The following is a 19,220-nucleotide window of genomic DNA, read 5'->3' on the forward strand; positions in this document are numbered from 1 at the left end:
ACAGGCAGAGGGAGAAGCAGGCTCCATGCAGGAAGCCTGATGGGGGACCCGATCCTGGGTCCCCAGGATCACACCCCGGGCTGCAGGCGGCGCTAAACCGCTGCACCACCGGGGCTGCCCTACAGTTACTTTTTATCCTTTTTCATTTTATGTTTGTATATATATGTTTTTCTTCCTTTATAATTTTGAGATGCAGTTTCTTCTAACAGGCCAAAATACACCCAGGATATAGTGTATTACTTTGTCCTGTTTATCTGTCTATGGATTCTTTTTTTGTGTCTTTTAATTTTCATTTTTACAGTTATATTTTTTCCTTTCGTGGTATTTAATTTTATTTTTGTACATATATAAGGGTTTTTTTTGTTTTGTTTTTACAATTTGGAATCTAGTTGTCTAACAGACCAAAGTACTCACAGGGTCCAGTGTATTGCTCTGTTTATATTCTGTCTTTTGAAAAATTTATTTATTTATGTATTTTAGGTTTGGGGTCTCTTCTGATTTGTTTAGTGTATGTTTTTCTCTGGGGTGGTTGTTGCCATTTTTGTATTTTGTTCTCGTTCATCTATTCTTCTCTGGACAGAATGACAAGATGGGAAAACTCACCTCAAAAAGAACAAGAGGCAGTACTGATTGCTAAGGATCTAATCAGTATGGATATAAGTAAGATGCCAAAACCAGAGTTCAGAATAACGATAGCTACTAACTGGGCTTGAGAAAAGCATAGAAGACTCTAGAGAATTCCTTTTTGAAGAAATACAGGAAATAAAATCTAATCAAGTTGAAATAAAAAAGACTGTTAATGATACGCAATAAAAGTGGAGGCTCTAACTGCTAGGATAAATGAGGCAGAAGAGAGAATTAGTGATAAAGAAGACAGAATTTCAGGGGCAGCCCGGGTGGCTCAGTGGTTTAGCGCCGCCTTCAGCCCCGGGCCTGATCCTGTGGACCCGGGATCGAGTCCCACGTTGGGTTCCCTGCATGGAGCCTGCTTCTCCCTCTGCCTGTGTCTTTGCCTCTGTCTTTCCCTGTGTCTCTCATGAATAAATAAATAAAATATTAAAAAAAAAAAGAAGACAGAATTTCAGAGAATAGAGAAGCTGAGAAAAAGAATTACTGAATCTCGAAGGAAGAATATGAGAGATAATGCTAAACAATTTAGAATAATTGGGATCCCAGAAAAAGAAGAAAGAGGGGGGCAGAAGGTATATTGGAGCAAATTATAGTGGAGAATTTCCCTAAACTGGGGAAGGAAACATGCATTCAAGTCCAGGAGGCACAGAGAGAACCCCCCTCAAATCAGTAACAATAGGTGAGCACTCTGACATATAATACTGAAGCTTGCAAATCTCTGAGACAAAGAAAAATTCCTGAAAGCAGTTCAGGACAAGAGATTGGTTACCTACAAGGATAGAAACATTTGACTTTCAGTAGACCTACCCACAGAGACCTGGCAGGCCAGAAAGGACTAGCATCATTTATTTTGGGTGCTAAATGAGAAGAATAAGCAGCCAAGGATACTTTATCCAACAAGGCTGTAATTCAAAATAGAAGGAGAGGTAAAAAGCTTCCAGGACAAACAAAAAGAATTTGAGATCACTAAACCAGTCCTGCAAGAAATATTAAAGGGGGTCCTTTAATCAAAGAGAGAACCCAAAAGTAATAGAGACCAGAATGGAACAGTGGCAATATACTTAAATAGTGACTTTACATGCAATATAGTGTCACTAAATTCTTTCAGTAGTTACTCTGAATGTAAATGGGCTAAATTCCCCAATCAGAAGACACAGGTATCAGATTGGATAAAAATGGAAGACCCATGGATCTGCTGACTGCAAGACACTCACTTTAGACCCAAAGACAAAAAAAAAAAAAAAAAGGACCCAAAGACACCTCCAGATTGAAATTGAGGGGGTGGAGAACCATTTAGCATGCTAATGGACATCAAAAGAAAGCTGTAGTGGCAATCCTTACATCAGACATATTAGATTTTAAACCAAAGACTGTAATAAGAAATAAGGAAGGACACTGTATCATAATTGAAGAGTCTATCTAACCAGGAGATCTAACAATTGTAAATATTTATGCCCCTAACATGGGAGCAGCCAGTTTCATAAACCAATTAATAACAAAATTAAAGAAACATTGTTAATACAATAATAGTAGGGGACTTTAGCACCCTATTCTCTGCAGTGGACAGATCATCTAAGCAGGTCAATAAGGAGACAAATGCTTTGAATGACACACTGGACTAGATGGACTTCACAGATATATTCATAGCATTCCATCGTAAAGCAACAGAATACATATTCGTCTCAAGTGCACATAGAACACTTTCCAGAATAGATCACATACTAGGTCACAACTCAGATCTCAACTGGTACCAAAAGACTGGAATCATTCCCTGAATATTTTCAGACCACAATCCTCTGAAAGTGGAACTCAATCACAAGAAATTTGGAAAGAAACACATGGAGGTTAAAGAACATCCTACTAAAGAATGAATTTGTCAACTAGGAAATTAAATAAGAATTTTAAAAATTCATGGAAACATGAAAATGAAAACACAGCTGTTAAAAACCTTTGGGATGCAACAAAGGTGGTCCTAAAAGGGAAGTGTATTATAATATAAGCCTGTCTCATGAAACAAGAAAGGTCTCAAATATACATCATAGCCTTACACCTAAAGGAGTTGCAGAAAGGACAATAAATAAAGTCTAAAGCCATCAGGAGATGAGAATAAAGATTAGAGCAGAAGTCAACAAAATAGAAACCGAAAGAATAGAACAGATCAACGAAACTAGGAGCTGGTTTTTTTTTTTTTTTCCCAAAGATTTTATGTATTCATAGAGACAGAGAGAGAGGCAGAGACACAGGCAGAGGGAGAAGCAGGCATCATACAGAGACCCTGACGTGGGACTCGATCCAGGGTCTCCAGGCTCACGCCCTGGGCTGTAGGCGGCGCCAAACCGCTGCGCCACCGGGGCTGCCCGGAGCTGGTTCTAAGAAATCATAAGATCAATAAGCCCTGGCCAGACTTATCAAAAAGAAGAGAAAGGACCCAAATAAATAAAATCATGAATGAAAGATGATAGATTAGAACTAACACCAAAGAAATACAAACAATTTTAAGAATATGCTATGAGCAACTATATGCCAACAAATTAGGCCATCTGGAAGAAATGGATGCATTACTAGAAATGTATAAACTGATGTGTCTGAGTGACACAGTCAGTTAAGTGTCTGCTTTTGGCTCAGGTCATTATCCAGGGCCCTGCAGTCAAACCCCGCATTGGACTCCCTGCTTGGCAGGGAAGTCTGCTTCTCCCTCTCCCTCTGCCTCTTTCTCTCTCCTCCTCTCTCTCCTCCTCCCCTCAAATAAATAAAATCTTAAATACCAAAATAAAATCTTAAACAGGAAGACCTAGGAAACCTGGACAGACTCATAAGTAGCAAGGAAATAGAAACAGTAATAAAAAATCTCCCAAAAGGGGCAATCTAAGTGGCTGGCGCAGTGGTTTAGCACCTGCCTTCGGCCCAGGGCATGATCCTGGAGACCTGGGATCGAGACCCACGTCAGGCTCCCTGCATGGAGCCTGCTTCTCCCTCTGCCTATGTCTCTGCCTCTCTCTCTCTCAAATAAATAAATAAAATCTTAAAAAAAAAAAAAAATCTCCCAACAAATAAAGAGTCCAGGGCCAGATAGCTTCCCAAGGTAATTCTACCAAACATTTAAAGAAGAATTAATATCTATTCTGAAGCTGTTTGAAAAAAGTAAAAATAGAAGGAAATCTTTCAGACTTTCTATGAGCCCAGCAGTACCTCGATCCCAAAACCAGACAAAGATCCCACCAAAAAGAAGGATTACAGATCAGTATTTCTGATGAACATGGATGTAAAAATTCTCACCAAGATACTAGCCAATAGGATCCAACAGTACATTAAAAGGATCATTCACCACAACCAAGCAGGATTCATTGCTGGACTGCAAGAGTGGTTCAGCATCTGCAAATTAATCAATGTGATACACTACGTTAATAAAAGAAAGGAGAAGAACTGTATGATCCTTTCAGTAGATGCAGAAAAAGTGACAAAGTATAGCATCCTTCCTTGATTAAAGCTTTTCACAGTTCAGAGATAGAGGGAACATACCTCAACATCAGAAAAGCTATATACAAGAAGCCCACAGTGAATATCATTCTCAGTGGATTCCCAAAAAAATGAGAGCCTTTCCCCTAAGGTCAGGAACATAACAAGGATGTCCACTCTCACCACTGTTGTTTAACGTAGTGCTAGAAGTCCTAGCCTCAGCAATCAGGAAATAAAAAGAAATAAAACATATCTGAATTGGCAAAGAGAATGTCAAACTTTCACTCTTTTTTTTTTTCAAACTCACTCTTTGCAGATGACATGATTCTCTGTGGAAAACCCAAGACTCCACCCCAAAATATCTAGAACTCATAGGAATTCAGCAATGTGGCAGGACATAAAATCAGTGTACAAAGATCAGTTGCATTTCTGTATACTAACAATGAGACAGAAGAAGGAGAAATTAAGTACTTAAAATTGCACTAAAAACCATAAGATAGCTAGAAATAAACCTAACCAAAGAGGCAAAGGATCTGTATTCAGAGAACTATAGAATACTCATGAAAGAAGTTGAGGAAGACACAAATCCTTGCTCATGGATTGGAAGAACAAGTATTGTTAAAATGTCTATACTACCTAGAGCAACCTGTACATTCAGTGCAATCCCTATCAAAATATCATCAACTTTTCTCACAATAATCGTAAAATTTGTACAGGACCAGAAAAGACCCAGAATACTTGAAGGAAAGTTGAAAAAAACCATAGCTGGTGACATCACAATTCCAGAGTTCAAGCCACACTATATCACAAAGCTATAATCTTCAAGATGCTTTGGTGCTGGCACAAAAACAGGCATATAGATCACTGGAACAGAATGGAAAACCCGGAAATGGACCCTCAAGTCTATGGTCAGCTAATTTTCGGCAAAGCAGGAAAGAATATCCAATGGAAAAAAGATCGTCTCTTCAACAATTGTTGTTGGACAGCCTCATGCAGAAGAGTGGTTCATTTTCTCACACCATACATAAAAACATTCAAAATGGATGAAAGACCTAAATGTGAGAAAGGAATCCATCAAAATCGTAGCAGAACACAGGCAGCAACCTCTGTGACATCGGCCACAGCAACTTCTTGCTAGACACGTCTCCAAAGGCAAGAGAAACAAAGGCAAAAATGAACTATTGGGACTTCATCAAGATAAAAAGCTTTTGCACAGCAAAGGAAACTGTCGACAAAACCAAGACAACTGACAGAATAGGAGAAAATATTTGCAAATGTCTTAGCAGATAAAGGGTTAGTATCCAAAATCTATAAAGAACTTATCAGACTCAATACCCAAAGAACAAATAATCCAGTCAAGAAGAGGGATGCCTGGGTGGCTCAGTGGTTGAGCTTCTGCCTTCGGCTCAGGGTGTGATCCCGGGCCAGGGATTGAGTCCCGCATCGGGATCCCTGCGAGGAGCCTGCTTTTCCCTCTGCCTATGTTTGACTCTCTGTGTCTCTCATGAATAATTTTTTTTTATAGAAAGAAATGAGCAGAAGTTATGAACAGACATTTCTCCAAAGAAGACCTAAAAATGGCCAACAGACACATGAAAAACTGCTCAATATCATTTGGCATCAGAGAAATACAAATCAAAATCACAATGAGATACTACCTCACACCCATCAGAATGGCTAAAATTAACAAGTCAGGAAACAAAAGCTGTTGGTGAGGATGCAGAGAAAAGGGAACCCTCTTACACTGTTGGTGGGAATGTAAGCTGGTACAGCCGTTCTGGAAAAAAAGTATGGAGTTCCTCAGAAAGTTGAAAATAGAGCTGCCCTGCAACCCAGCAATTGCACTAAGTATTTGTCCCAAAAATACAAATGTAGTGATCCAAAGGGACGCCTGCACTCCAGTGGTTCATAGCAATGTCCACAATAGCCAAACTATAGAAAGAGCCCAAATGTCCATCTATAGATAAATGGATAAAGATGTGGCATATGTGTGTGTGTATACACACACATACACATTAGAATATTATTCAGCCATAAAAAATGAAATCTTGCCATTTGCAATGACTTGTATGGAACTAGAGGGTATTATGCTAATGAAATAAGTCAAACATAGTATTTCACTTGTGGAATTTAAGAAAAAACAGGATCATAAGGGAAGGGAGGAAAAACCAAGACAATTAGGGAGACAAATCATAATAAATTCTTAATCATAGGAAAGAAACAGCATTGCTGGAGTGGAGGGGGATGGGGTAACTAAATGATGGATGTTAAGGAGGGCACGTGATGTAATGAGCAGATAGGTTTCACTGGCCATGAGCCAGGGAATGTGGGCAGCCTCTAGAAGTTCTTACAGCCTCTACTAAGGAACACAGCTTTTTTTTTTTTTTTAATTTTTATTTATTTATGATAGTCACAGAGAGAGAGAGAGAGAGGCAGAGACTCAGGCAGAGGGAGAAGCAGGCTCCATGCACCGGGAGCCCGATGTGGGATTCGATCCCGGGTCTCCAGGATCGCGCCCTGGGCCAAAGGCGCCAAACCGCTGCGCCACCCAGGGATCCCAGGAACACAGCTTTTTAGGTCAGTGAGGATCATTTTGGATTTCTGACCTGCAAAACTGTTAAGATAATTTATGTTGTTTTAAGCCATTAAGTTTTTGGTGATTTGTGACAGCAGCAATCAGAAGGCTAGCCTAAACTGCTAACTCTTTTCTCGGAACTGGAAATGCCTAGAGCTGAGAAAAAATAACATAAAAACTGTGAGGAACCCCCAGGGGAAACAAGGTGGTCGGATTTCTGTGAGGTAGGGTTGACAACTCAGAGCAGAAGAGGTTGGATGTACTGGCCAAGGGACACTCTTAGGGTCCTGCCTGTTTCTCTTCCTAGTGCTACTTCTTCACATCCTTTCCACACCTTGAGGTCTCCGATTCCAAAGAAGGGAGATAGCTTTTGTAAAAGAGCAATGCCTCTTTGAATTTTCCTGAAGGTTAAAGCCTCCCTGCAATGTGGAGTGAGCCCGTGGCCGGTGAGCCCAGAGTGAGAGTCCTGAGGTACACTCTCTTCTCCCCTCCCCCTTATAGTGCCAGACACTGTTCTAAATACTGTAGATACAGCAATTAACAAAGTTTCTATCTCAAGGAACAGTAAATAGACCAGAAAAGCCCACATGTCCAATGATTTTTAAGTACTGTAGGAAAAAATCAGGGAAGAAAATTAGAAAGTGTTAGACTTTGGGAAGGGTTAGATTTAAATAGGATGATGGGGAGGCCCCACGGAGGTGCCATTTGAACATGATCACAAAGGAGGTGAGGGAGTCAGCAGCCAGCAGATTGCTTAATGAGAATAATGTGAGGCTGAGGCACCAGCAGTGCTGGCAGTTGAGGTGGAAGCAGGCTTTGTTGAAGACTGGCAGGAGTTTTTTGTGGCTCATGCCAGAAGGGATGGCAGGAGGGTTTGGGGGATGAGGTGGTGGGCCCCATGGGCCACGTGAGACCATGGATTCTACCTGAACTCTATAGGGAGTTCCTTGGAGAGATTGCTGTGAGTGGAGGAGTATGGTCTCACTTGGTGAATAGCTCACAGGGAGCCATGATGAGAAGCTGACTGGTATAGTCAGAGTGAAAGAAAATGGCAGATTGACAGCCTGTGGTAGTGGGAACGTAGTTCATGTTCCCAGCCTCCTGTGTGGATGCAGTAAGCATAATGAATATCAAGCAAAGGAAGGAAATGGGTCCATGAAACAGGAATAAGTAGGCATCCTCGGGAACAAAGAATTCAGGAGATGGGTTGAGTAGCATAATGGATGTTATGAAGACTGAATGAGCAAGTTGGAAGGTCAGGTTTAAGAATTCTGTAAGGCATTGGGATAAAAAGGTGAAAGGTGAAGCACAGTGCTATAAGGATGAGTGTAGAAATGTCAATATTTGTATAATAGAAATCTCAGAAGCAGAGAGGAAATGACAGGAAGAAGGGGAAGAACATGTTTGAGAATATAATGACCAAGAGTTTCTCAGAAATCCTAAGAGGAAAAGGTCTGTAATTTAAAGAATGCTAAACATGACAGATGGAAGGAAGAAAGCCCACGCCTCGACACACTACAGTGAAAATTTAACAAAGATGTAGAGAAAATTCCAAAATTTTTTGAAAGGAAGTCACAAAGGTCTCTCTCTCTCTCTCTCTGTCTCTATGAGTAAGTAAATAAAATCTTTAAAAAAAAAGGGGAGGGGGGCAGCCTCTGTGGCGCAGCGGTTTAGCGCCGCCTGCAGCCCAGGGCGTGATCCTGGAGACCCTGGATCTAGTCCCATGTCAGGCTCTCTGTATGGTGCCTGCTTCTCCCTCTGCCTGTGTCTCTGCTTCTCTCTCTCTCTCTCTCTCTCTCTCTCTCTCTCTGTCTCTATGAATAAATAAATAAAATCTTAAAAAAAAAAAAAAAAAGGAAGTCACAAAGGAATAAGCAGACCAGTATCAAATTTGTCAGTAGCAACAATAGATCTAAGAGCTACTTTTTCAGTGTCAAAGTAAAATGGCTTTAAAAGCAGAATTTTGTATCTTACTAAACTGTTATTTAAACGTAGTATTTTTTTCCTCTAGCATAGCTGACCTTGGAAGGTTTTCCACACGGAGCTCTTGAGTGGGGGAAGTACTTTTAAGAGCTCAGCAGCATGCAATAGAATTCATAACACATGTGGGAGAGCACATAGCTAAGGAAGTGTTCTTTTGGTCAGAAGAACAAGGGTTTTGTGATTTTGGAGTAAGCAAAGATTTGTTACATGAGACAACCCCACAAACCATGGAGAAGGAAATGGATAGAAGGGGTGACTGACTTACAAGTTAAGAACTTCACTAGAGAGTAAAAAGGCAAGCCACGGGGTGAGAAAAGATATTTGCAATACATATGTCTGACACATTGCTTATATGCAGAATTTTGAAGAAACACCTCCAAGTCAATAAGTAAGTTAGGCAACCCCATTAGAAAAGAGGCAAAAAAAAATCTTTAGAACAGTTACTTTACCAAAAAGGATATCCAGATGGCTAGGAAGCACATGGAAAGGTGTTAACCTCAGCAGTCATTCAGAAATAGCAAATTAAAACCACAACTGCTTCTGCACACCCACTGGAATAGCTCAGTGAAAAAGATAGTACCAAGTGATGTTGAGGTGTGGAGCACCCCAAATTGTTTGGCCTTGCTGGTGGGGCATATCAATTTGTGCAGTGATTTTAGGAAAAGATTTGGCAACCCATACTACATGAAGAATTATGTGCATATTCTACAATTTAGCAATCCACTTCTAGGCATACAGCCAGCAGAAATACATCTCATGTTCACTTAAAAATAGGTTCAAAGATATTCACCATAGCACTGCTTGTCATAGTCAGAAACTGGAGTTAAACCAGATATCCACCAAAAATAGAGGGGATAGATACATTGTGGTATATTCACACAGTGGAAGCCTGTAGGGATCCAACAATGTTGAGTATCATGAATGTTGAATGAGAAGCCAGACAAAAACAGCATCCTATAATCTCTTGATACAAAGTGTAAAAACAGGCAAAACTTACATTGGGGGGGGCGCTCAGTATCATGGTAGTGGTTAGCTGTGGGAGGAAGAATCATGGCTGAAGGGAGCATGAAGAGGACACATGGGGTCTAGGGGTGTCCTGTTTCTGAGTCAGTACTGGTTATGTAAATGTATTCACTTGGTGCAAGTTTCTTTTTTCTTTCTTTCTTTTTTTTTCTTTGGTGCAAACTTCTTAATTTTGACTTAGATTTATGTATTCTCTGTGTAATTCTTCAATAGAAAGTATAAGAAGAAAGGTGTAAGAAAGCAACCTATATCAACTAACAGTCCAGAATTAAATTCTGGGCAATCCCAACATGGAAGACAAGTACGGAATGGGTGGCAGTGCAGAGCAGAGAGAGATGAGAACATGCTGAACTCTTTGTCTGTGGGGAAGTGTAGATGGTTACAAGTGTAAGTAATTGATGGGGAAAAATAATAGTTACAGGTCCTAAGAAGTTAATGGAGTAACTGCCAGAAGTGTAAAAATAGAATATATATGTTTGAAATGTGTTGATTAGGAAAGCTTTGATGGCAATTAAAGAGATGTTGGAGAGATGTTGGGCACCCCGGGTGGCTCAGCGGTTTAGTGCTGCCTCCAGCCCAGAGACTGATCCTGGAGACCTGGAATCGAGTCCTGCGTCGGGCTCCCTCTGTGGAGCCAGCTTCTCCCTCTGCCTGTGTCTCTGCCCCACCCCATAAATAAATTAATTAACTAAATCTTTAAAAAAGAGAGCGAGAGATGCTTAAGTCTTTCCAAGTAGAATTTCTGAGGTGGGCAGTCCAGTGCTGGTATCATTAGAAACCCAACCACTCTGTCCTGTTACTCTGCTGTGTACAGCTTCTACTTCAAAGGTGCTTGTCGGGCAGCCTGGGTGGCTCAGCAGTTTAGCCGCCTTCGGTCCAGGGTGTGATCCTGGAGACCCAGGATGGAGTCCTTCATTGGTCTCCCTGCGAGGAGCCTGCTTCTCCCTCTGCCTGTGTCTCTGCCTCTCTCTCTGTGTGTGTCTCTCATGAATAAATAAATAAAATCTTAAAAAAAAAAAAAGGTGCTTGTCTGTGGGTCCTGGGTCCAGGATCCTGGAGCTGCTGTGGTTACACCTGTATTCAAGTGGCAAGGGAGGGACACCTGGGTGGCTCAGCAGTTGAGCATCTGCCTTCAACTCAGGCTGTGATCCCAGAGTTCCAGGATCGAGTTCCCCATCAGGCTCCCTATGGGGAGCCTCTCTGTCTATGTCTCTGCCTCGCTCTCTGTGTCTCATGAATAAACAAAATCTTCTTTAAAATGTGGCAAGGAGAAGGAAGCAGGAGGGACATAGCGCCCCCCCCCCCCCTTTTAAGATTTTATTTATTCATGAGAGACACAGGCAGAGGGAGAAGCAGGCTCCATGCAGGGAGCTTGATGCGGGAGTCAACCCCGGGACTCCAGGATCCTGCCCCGGGCCAAAGGCAGGCACCAAACTGCTGAGCCACCCAGGCACCCCGGACATAGTCCTTTGAAGGAAATTTCCCAGAAATCCTACATAAAACATTTGCATCTCTTTGGCCAATGATATGACCATACCTGGCTTCAAGGGAGGCAGGGAATTGCCTCTTAGCAGGGTTGCAAAGTGTCTAGCTAAAAATTGGGGTTCATTAAAGAAAAAGGGCAGAATAGCTTACTGGGAGGCAAGATGGGGGGAAAACCCTCCTTTTCTTCTCTTTCTACCAGTACTTTTGCCCACCATACATGTGTAGGTTTTTCCTACACATCCAGTTCTCTGATTCCTGCTGGGTATTCTACAGTTTCACTCAGTTCTGGCACAGTCTACCTGGAAGTAGCATCAGATCCCACAGATTAAGGGCTCAGTCCCATCAGACTAACCCACTTTTAATCCCAATTCCAAGTACGGGTTGTTACTGTTAATCAGAGGCTCCTGTGACACCTCTTTGGACTTGATAATTTCATGGAACAGTTCACAGATCTCAGGAGGACAGTTTACTTACTCGATGACTGGTTTGTCATAAAAGGCTATAACTTGGGAACAGTGAGATGGAAGAGGTGTTGGGTGGGTGTGGGAAAGGGGTGAGGATTTGCCATGTCCTTTTTAGTCATGCCACGCTTCTGGCACCTCCATGTTTTCTCCAACCCAGAAGCTGTCCAAAATTCCCATACTTCAGAGACTTTTGTACAGTCCTCAGTAATTACGCATGATTGATTCAATCATTTACCATTGGTAACAGAACTCTGATTTCTAGCCCTTCTCCCCCGCACTGGGGGTTCGGGGTGGGCAGCTGCAAATTCCAAACCTCTGCGTGGTTATTAGTTCCCCTGGAAAACGCCATCCTTTGTGACTTTCCAAAAATCATTGACAAACTGAGGTGTGGTTGAAAGGCGTGTTGGAAATAAGACATAGTTTTCACTTTAGCACTTTGAAGCTGTTTTGGGAACCAAGGACAAAAATGCAAGTATAACAAAAGATGCTCTTATCACTCTTCTCACTGAGGAAATTACAAGGGTTTTAGGGACTGTGTACTAGGAATTTTGGACCAGACCAAAATACATATTTCTTATTTTTTAAATTTTTTTTATTTTTATTTATTTATTTTTTTTAATTTTTTTTTTAATAATTTTTTTTTTTAATTTATGATAGTCACACACAGAGAGAGAGAGAGGCAGAGACATAGGCAGAGGGAGAAGCAGGAAGCAGGCTCCATGCACCCGGAGCCCGACGTGGGATTCGATCCCAGGTCTCCAGGATCGTGCCCTGGGCCAAAGGCAGGCGCTAAACCACTGCGCCACGCGGGGATCCCTTATTTTTTTATTTTAACTTATTTTTATTTTAAAGATTTTATTTATTTGAGAGAGAGAGAGAGAAAGCAATAGACAAACATGAGGAGAAGGGGCAGAGGGAGCCTGAGAAGCAGACTCCTCACTGAGCAGGGAGCCTCATGTGGGCCTCAATCCCAGGACTCTGGAATCATGACCTGAGCCAAAGGCAGATGCTTAACCAACTGAGCCACCCAGGCACCCCCTTCTTATTTATTTAACAGTACATATTTCTTATTATAAATCACAATACTCTAGGAGACAGGAAACTGCCACACCTAGGAAGGGAAATTGAAGGCAAAAAAGGAAGAAAGAAAAACTGAGAAGTTGGTAATTAAAAAACTGGAGATAAGGAGGCTGAATTGAGGCTAGCTCAAGTAGTGATTAGCTATAAATGGGTTAAACTCACTAATCAAAACTCTCAGCTCAGGGCAGCCTGGGTTAGCCCTGCCTTTGGCCCAGGGCGTGATCCTTATCCTGGAGACCTGGGAGTCCCCCGTCGGGCTCCTTGTATGGAGCCTGCTTCTCCCTCTGCCTGTGCCTCTGCCTTTCTCTCTCTCTGTGTCTCTCATGAATAAATAAATAAATAATCTTCAAAACTCTCAGCTAAGATTTTCTTTTTTTAATAGGATTTTTTTAAGTTTTGTTTTTTTAAGATTTTTATTCATGAAAGAGGCAGAGAGACACAAGCAGAGGGACAAGCAGGCTCCTCGCAGGGAGCTGGACTCAGGACTCGATCCCCAGACTGGGATCACATGCCCTCATCCAAGGACAGATACTCAGCTGCTAAGCCACCCAGGCATCCCTTAAAGATTTTATTTATTCATGAGAGAGAGAGCAAATGTGAGAGAATGTACAAGCAGGGGGAAGGGCAAAGGAAGAGGGAGAATCTGGCCTCCCACTGAGCAGGACCCTGGAATGCTGACCTGAATAGAAAGCAGATACTTAACTGGCTGAGCACCCAGGTGCCCCTTTTGATAGGATTTTCTCAAAGAAAACAAACAGCCATATTCAGTAATGCATCATCTATCAACCAGACACAAAGATTAACATTGATGAAGTGGTAAAATCCATCTAGTGAATTTGTCATCAGGGGAAATCATTGATTGGCCTAGCCCTCCCCCCACTTTTTTTTTAACCCACCTATAGAATCCGTTTTACATGTGTTGTGGCAGGAGAACAGCCTGAATTGTTTCTGTCCAGCTCTTATTAGTGAGGGCCACCTTGTAAATTCTGAACATTTTAAGACAGTTTTCTCTTCCTTGTAGATTGCTCCAACTGTTGTTTGTGCTTCCAAGGCTTTTTGTAGATCTGGCTGCCCCCCCCACCCCCTTTTTTCTCTTTCCCTAACTCTACCTCCCTCTAATGGTACTTGCCTGAGTTAGAGCTCTGCACCATGGCCCCCTTTCAGGGCTGCCTGCCCAGAACTAGAAGAGGCCACTGGTCCTGACGTGGAGATGTGGGTGCATGCAGACGAGGGGTAACAGCGTTGGTGTGGGGAGAGCACAGCTTAGGATGATGTGAAGGCAGTGAGGATTCTAGCTAAGATTTCATTGTTATCTTTTTTTTTTTTTTTTTTTTTTAAGATTTAAGTAATCTACACCCAGCCTGGAGCTCACAACTTTGGAGATCAAAGTTGCATGCTCTACAACTGAGCCAGCTAGGCACCCTGAGTTAATTGTCATCTTAATGATAATGCTGGGTACCAGATTCTGGCTACTTGAGGTCATCCCTGTAGGGTGAGCTCATCCACAGAGCAGCTTTCAGCCTGGAGAACATCTGCGAAGCATGCAGAGGATGGATATTGGAGCAAGGAAGGCAGGCGTGTTCTAGTGATTGGTAAGGACTGGAGATGCTTAGAATCCAAGCTTCTATGGATTTTTGCCCTTTTGAGTTCAGAGAAATAGAGTAAGTTACCAGTGAACAGTGAACATTAGTAAAAAGAGGAGTGTTAGTTAGACTATATGCCTTGAGGTTCTGTGTATCAGAATTTAAGTTTCACTATCCTATAGTACCTGTCAACAGACCTGAGATAACTATGCCATATCCTATCAGCCTTGGATAGCGACTTTCCTGTCTGCATAGGAGGCTGGGAATATCTACATTACATTGGACAGGTTTCATATGTGTGCTGAAGTCACATGGGTGGTGCAAGAGTGCCTGCCCTTTGTCTGCCAAGTCTCACTTACTGAAATATCTGGGTTCTTGGACTTTGTAGCATGAGGATGTGGCTCTGTGAAGCAAATGGTCTTTAGGATTTGAGAAAGGTGCGTTTCCCTGTGGGGAGGGGTAAGGGGCTGGAGAGCCCTCTTTCCTTCTAAATCACTGTCACGTCAGAGTGTGGAGCAGAACTCAGTTACTGATGCCCATTTAGGCCCCTGGATAATTTCCTGATGTCTGTCTGCTGCAGGTGTGTGTGCAGGGTCACTCTTTGTCTCTGTTGCCTTGTTTTGCTTTCTTGCAAGGAACCCTGGTTGAGAGCAGATCCCATGAGGTTGGGCTCTCTTGCTGAGGCATATCATAATTTTCTGGAGTCTGAAAATAGCCCCAAATCTAGATGGAAAATCACGTTTGTGCATATTTGAAGCAAAGCAGAACGATTCACTTTTTCTACACATTCTTATACAGATTTTAATAGAAAATTGATAAAATTCATACCAATTTAATATTTTAGACAGCCTTTGAATTTATTAATCTGAAAGTTGGTATAAATCTAAAGTAAAATGCTGTGAAAAATATTGAAACATGAGTTTGAAATAGGACGTTTGGTAAATTTGAGGAAGCAAAAGGAATTCTCTTTGAATAGCATAGTGAAACCAAATTACCATTTTCCTGTTATAGTGTACTTATAGCTAGCTGTTCATTTTGGGTCAAGTGTTTTGGGGACTATTCATCTCTTATTGGCATATTTCTATGTTTTTCACTGGTAACTCTTCTCAGGGAAGTTTATGATTTATAAATCAAACCTGGTTGCCCTAAAGATAAACCTTGTCGTTTATCCTGCTGAGAAATTGGGTGGGTGACCATGTGGATCAACGAGACCAGGAAGACCAATTAATTTCTTGATTACTTAAATAAAATTTATCTTGAAGTAATATGAAAGTAGGCCTTTTGCAGTTTATTTTAAATAACAATATGGAGAACATTTATTTCTTGAAAAGAGATCTAAGGCATTTGGTAGGGCTTGCTTTTTGCAAAAAGTCAGTAGCCTTGTCTCTGCTTCTCTCCCAGATCAAGCACTGCGCCTAGCAGAAATTTTCCTACCTCTCCAACATCATCAGCAAGTCCCTATTCCTCAGTGTCTGCCTCTCCCATTGCAAATGGTGATAGCACTAACACCTCTGGGATGCACAGCTCCGGTGTCAGCAGGGGGTAAGAGCAGGCCCTTTCACATTGCTTCCCTCCTTCTTGAGTCTTTCCTAGGCTGCACCAGGAGAGCTCCTCTGCTGCCACACTAGGTCTAGTGGGATTAGCGTTCCCCATGGGAACATGCTACAGGGAATGTGGTTTCTCTCTTTCATATCCACTATAAAATGCCTCCTACTTTTCACTTATGTTTCTTGTCCTTCTATGATCTGCTATTTTGTGCACAGCCATAGTCACTGGTGGTCTTGTGGGGTCACCGCTTTTGTATGTGATGGGGTGGGCTGGCCATATTAGAGCACAGTAAAAGCTGTGAGGGAATGGTTCTCAGCTATGGGAGAGCCCTGCCTGCTTCCCTTCTAGGTGGCTGTGATCCTTTATGCAAGCATCTCAGGAGAGCCTGCCACAAATCATAGACTGAATGGAGGAGGAGGGTCAGGCAAGAGAATGTGCGTGAATACTCAGGCACAGTCAGGACTGAGTGTGGCCTGGTGTGTGGTGACAGGTGTGAGCTCTTGATCTTGGTAACCACATGTTCTTCCCTGAAGTCACATGGCAGTTAGCCTTCTAGAGGGATATACAGCTAGCATTTGCCAAAAGCCTGAGAGTAGAGAACTCCGCATCCCTTCCTGTAAGGATGTGTTTACCACCTACGATCATGTCAAATCAAGGCCAGGGGTGGGAGAAGGATAGTGGTGAAGGGCTGGCAAGGGGAGTAGAAAGAACTTGTATCATGGGATTATTACCAGTTAAGAATTGTAGAGGCCCTGGAGGAGCCCCAAAAGGCATCCTGAGGGCATGCGTACAGCACTCACTCTTATTGTTGATGTGGGTTATGTTTTCCAGTGGATCTGGCTTCTCTGCTTCGTATAATTGTCAGGAGTCCCCATCGTCTCACATACAGCCTGGGCTCTGTGGACTTGGAAACCTTGGGAACACCTGCTTCATGAACTCCGCTTTGCAGGTAGAAGGGAGAACTGTCATCTCAATAACACTGGTGCTTAAGACTAATGCTTGGTTAGGAAAGGCATGCTAAAATGTTGGGAGGATCCTTTCCTGGGGGTCCCTGCTTACTCTTTGTTAATACTTCAGGGATCCCTATCAGGACATCTCCCTTGGTTAGTACACAATGGCCTCATCCGTGTTAATGGCCCTAAAATGTCTTCTTAATTAGTCCTGGGATGGATTTTACAGTAAAAATATTTTGAATTTTGTTGACCATTAGGGAATGATCTTCCCAGAACATATTAGAGTACTTGTCTGGTTGGTTTTTGATGGGAAGAGAACTCACAGCAGCTGGTACCATCTTTTTACAATGATAGCTGTCTTATCTCATGCCCCTGATTGTGCAAAATCCTAAAATCCTCCCTTCAATACCTCATTTGTTCATTGATCAAATATTTTGGGGACATACTATGTGACCATACTATGGTGGACATGGGCTGGAGTTAGGGTCCAACTACAGAATTAGGAGGGCACAGTTCCCAAGACTGCCTTCCTTTCTGATGCCAACTGCAAGTTTGGGAGTCCCTAAGACTGCCTTTAGTTTCAATAATTTGCTTGAAGGACTCATAGACTCACTTAAAACTATTATACTCACAGATATAGTTTATTATAGGGAAAGGGTATAACTTAAAATTAGCCAAGGGAAGAAAAAAATAAGGCAGAGTCCAGGAGGGTCTTTAGGGCAGAGCTTCTGTTGTTTTCTCCCTGTGGAGCTAGGATGCATTTACTCTCCTGGCATTGATATGTAATGGTAGTCGTGGGGTATTGCCAAATATATGTAAACTCATCCGAGCTTCGGTTTCCAAAATTTTTGTTGGTGCTTTATTACATGGTGTGATTGATTGATTGATTGCCCAGATTGTTAAACTCAGTCTCTAGGTAGACCGATACGATGTGACCCAAGGCTCCCCCTGCTCCCCACCTCCCCATCCTGCCCCCAACTAAGTCACAATGTTGGTCTTTCTGGAGTGGTTAGCTCTCACCCTAAGATGACAGTATAAGTATGGCTGCCACCACCCCAAATCACAATGTTAGATTCTCCACTATGACTGATAACCTCCAAACAAAGATACTCCTGTCAACAAAGTACTTCCCAGGAGCTAAGGGCAAGAGCCAGACTTTCTCTTTGGGCAAGGCCAAATTCTTTACATAGAGACTCAATGGTGAACAAACGAGACATGGTTTTTATACTTACAGGACTTTTAATCTAACTTTGAAGTTTCATAGAGTAGGAAGGAAAGGATAAAAAGACATGTAAAAAACTAGGTAACTCTTGGGTTTGGAAATTATTTTTTTCCATTGTGGTGAGATGGGAAGAGCTGAGCACTAAAGAAAAGAAACTTGAGATTTGGCTTTTCATGGGTAGGTTTTTTTCAACTCTGTATCCTCAGTTTTCCTCAACTGTTGAATGAAGATAATAATGAGGTCTGTAGCTCTGCATGTAAATATCATGGAAAAAAAGAAATGCTAAATTCCATGATTTAAGTTTCTATCTCCTAATGCTAAGAACAAATGAAACCCAGATGAAGTGGCAGGAGAGGAATAATAGAAGAACAGAAATTAACGAAATACAGGGGTGATTTACATTACAGCCAAATATGTAATGTAATATGTCTTTGGAAAAAAAAAACTAATATAATTGATATAAATGCTCAGGGTAATTGAAGAGGAAGAAAAGAGAGAAAATATAAATGACCAAAACTAGAAATGAAAGCGGAATATCACTATAGACCCTACAGCCACTAAAAAGATTAGAGAATAGTAAACTACTCCAGAAACCAGTATTGCACTGTATGTTAATTAAGTAAAATTTAAATAAAATTAAATTTAAAAACTTCTAAAAAGGTTAGAGGATAGTAGAACAACTTTATGCCATTAAATTAGACAATTTAGATGACAAGTTTGGACGTGTGCTCTGAAAGGCATACTTTATCAAACTTACACAGGAAGAAATAGAAAATCTGAATAGTCTCATATTTGTTAAAGAAATTGACTGGAAAGGGAATACCTGGGTGGCTCAGCGGTTCGGCGCCTGCCTTCAGCCCAGGGCGTGATCCTGAAGACCCGGGATCGAGTCCCGCATTGGGCTCCCGGCATGGAGCCTGTTTCTCCCTCCTCCTGTGTCTCTGCCTCTCTCTGTGTCTATCATAAATAAATCAATAAATCAATAAATCAATAAATCAATCAATCTTAAAAAAAAAAAAAGAAATTGACTGAGGTTGGGGGGCACCTGAGTGGCTAGCGGTAGAGTGTGTGCCTTTGGCTCAGGTTGTGATCCTGGGTTCCTGGAATCGAGTTCCGCATTGGGCTCCCCATGAGGACCCTGCTTCTCCCTCTGCCTACGTCTCTGGCTCTCTCTGTGTCTCTCATGAATAAATAAATAAAATCTTAAAATAGCAAAAA

At 41.9% G+C, this 19,220-nt stretch overlaps 1 protein-coding gene across 6 annotated transcripts in view; it reads left to right on the top strand.

The window, feature by feature from the left end:
- USP4 (ubiquitin specific peptidase 4) overlaps positions 1-19,220 on the top strand; it is a 53,294-nt gene that overhangs the window by 11,839 nt on the left and 22,235 nt on the right. For 4 of the 6 annotated variants that reach the window (XR_012012025.1, XM_072786216.1, XM_072786219.1 and 1 more), the window contains 2 exons: positions 15,681-15,821; positions 16,659-16,776. Coding sequence is in view for 5 of the 6 variants with exons in the window: in XM_072786216.1 (XP_072642317.1) it covers positions 15,681-15,821; positions 16,659-16,776 (259 nt within the window). In the remaining variant the exon portion in view is untranslated. Of the gene's footprint in view, positions 1-580; positions 11,155-15,680; positions 15,822-16,658; positions 16,777-19,220 lie in introns of those variants that run through there. The other 2 variants (XM_072786220.1, XM_072786217.1) reach the window with 2 other exon arrangements.

Source organism: Canis lupus, chromosome 19, assembly GCF_048164855.1.
Source record: "Canis lupus baileyi chromosome 19, mCanLup2.hap1, whole genome shotgun sequence".
NCBI lineage: Eukaryota > Metazoa > Chordata > Mammalia > Carnivora > Canidae > Canis > Canis lupus.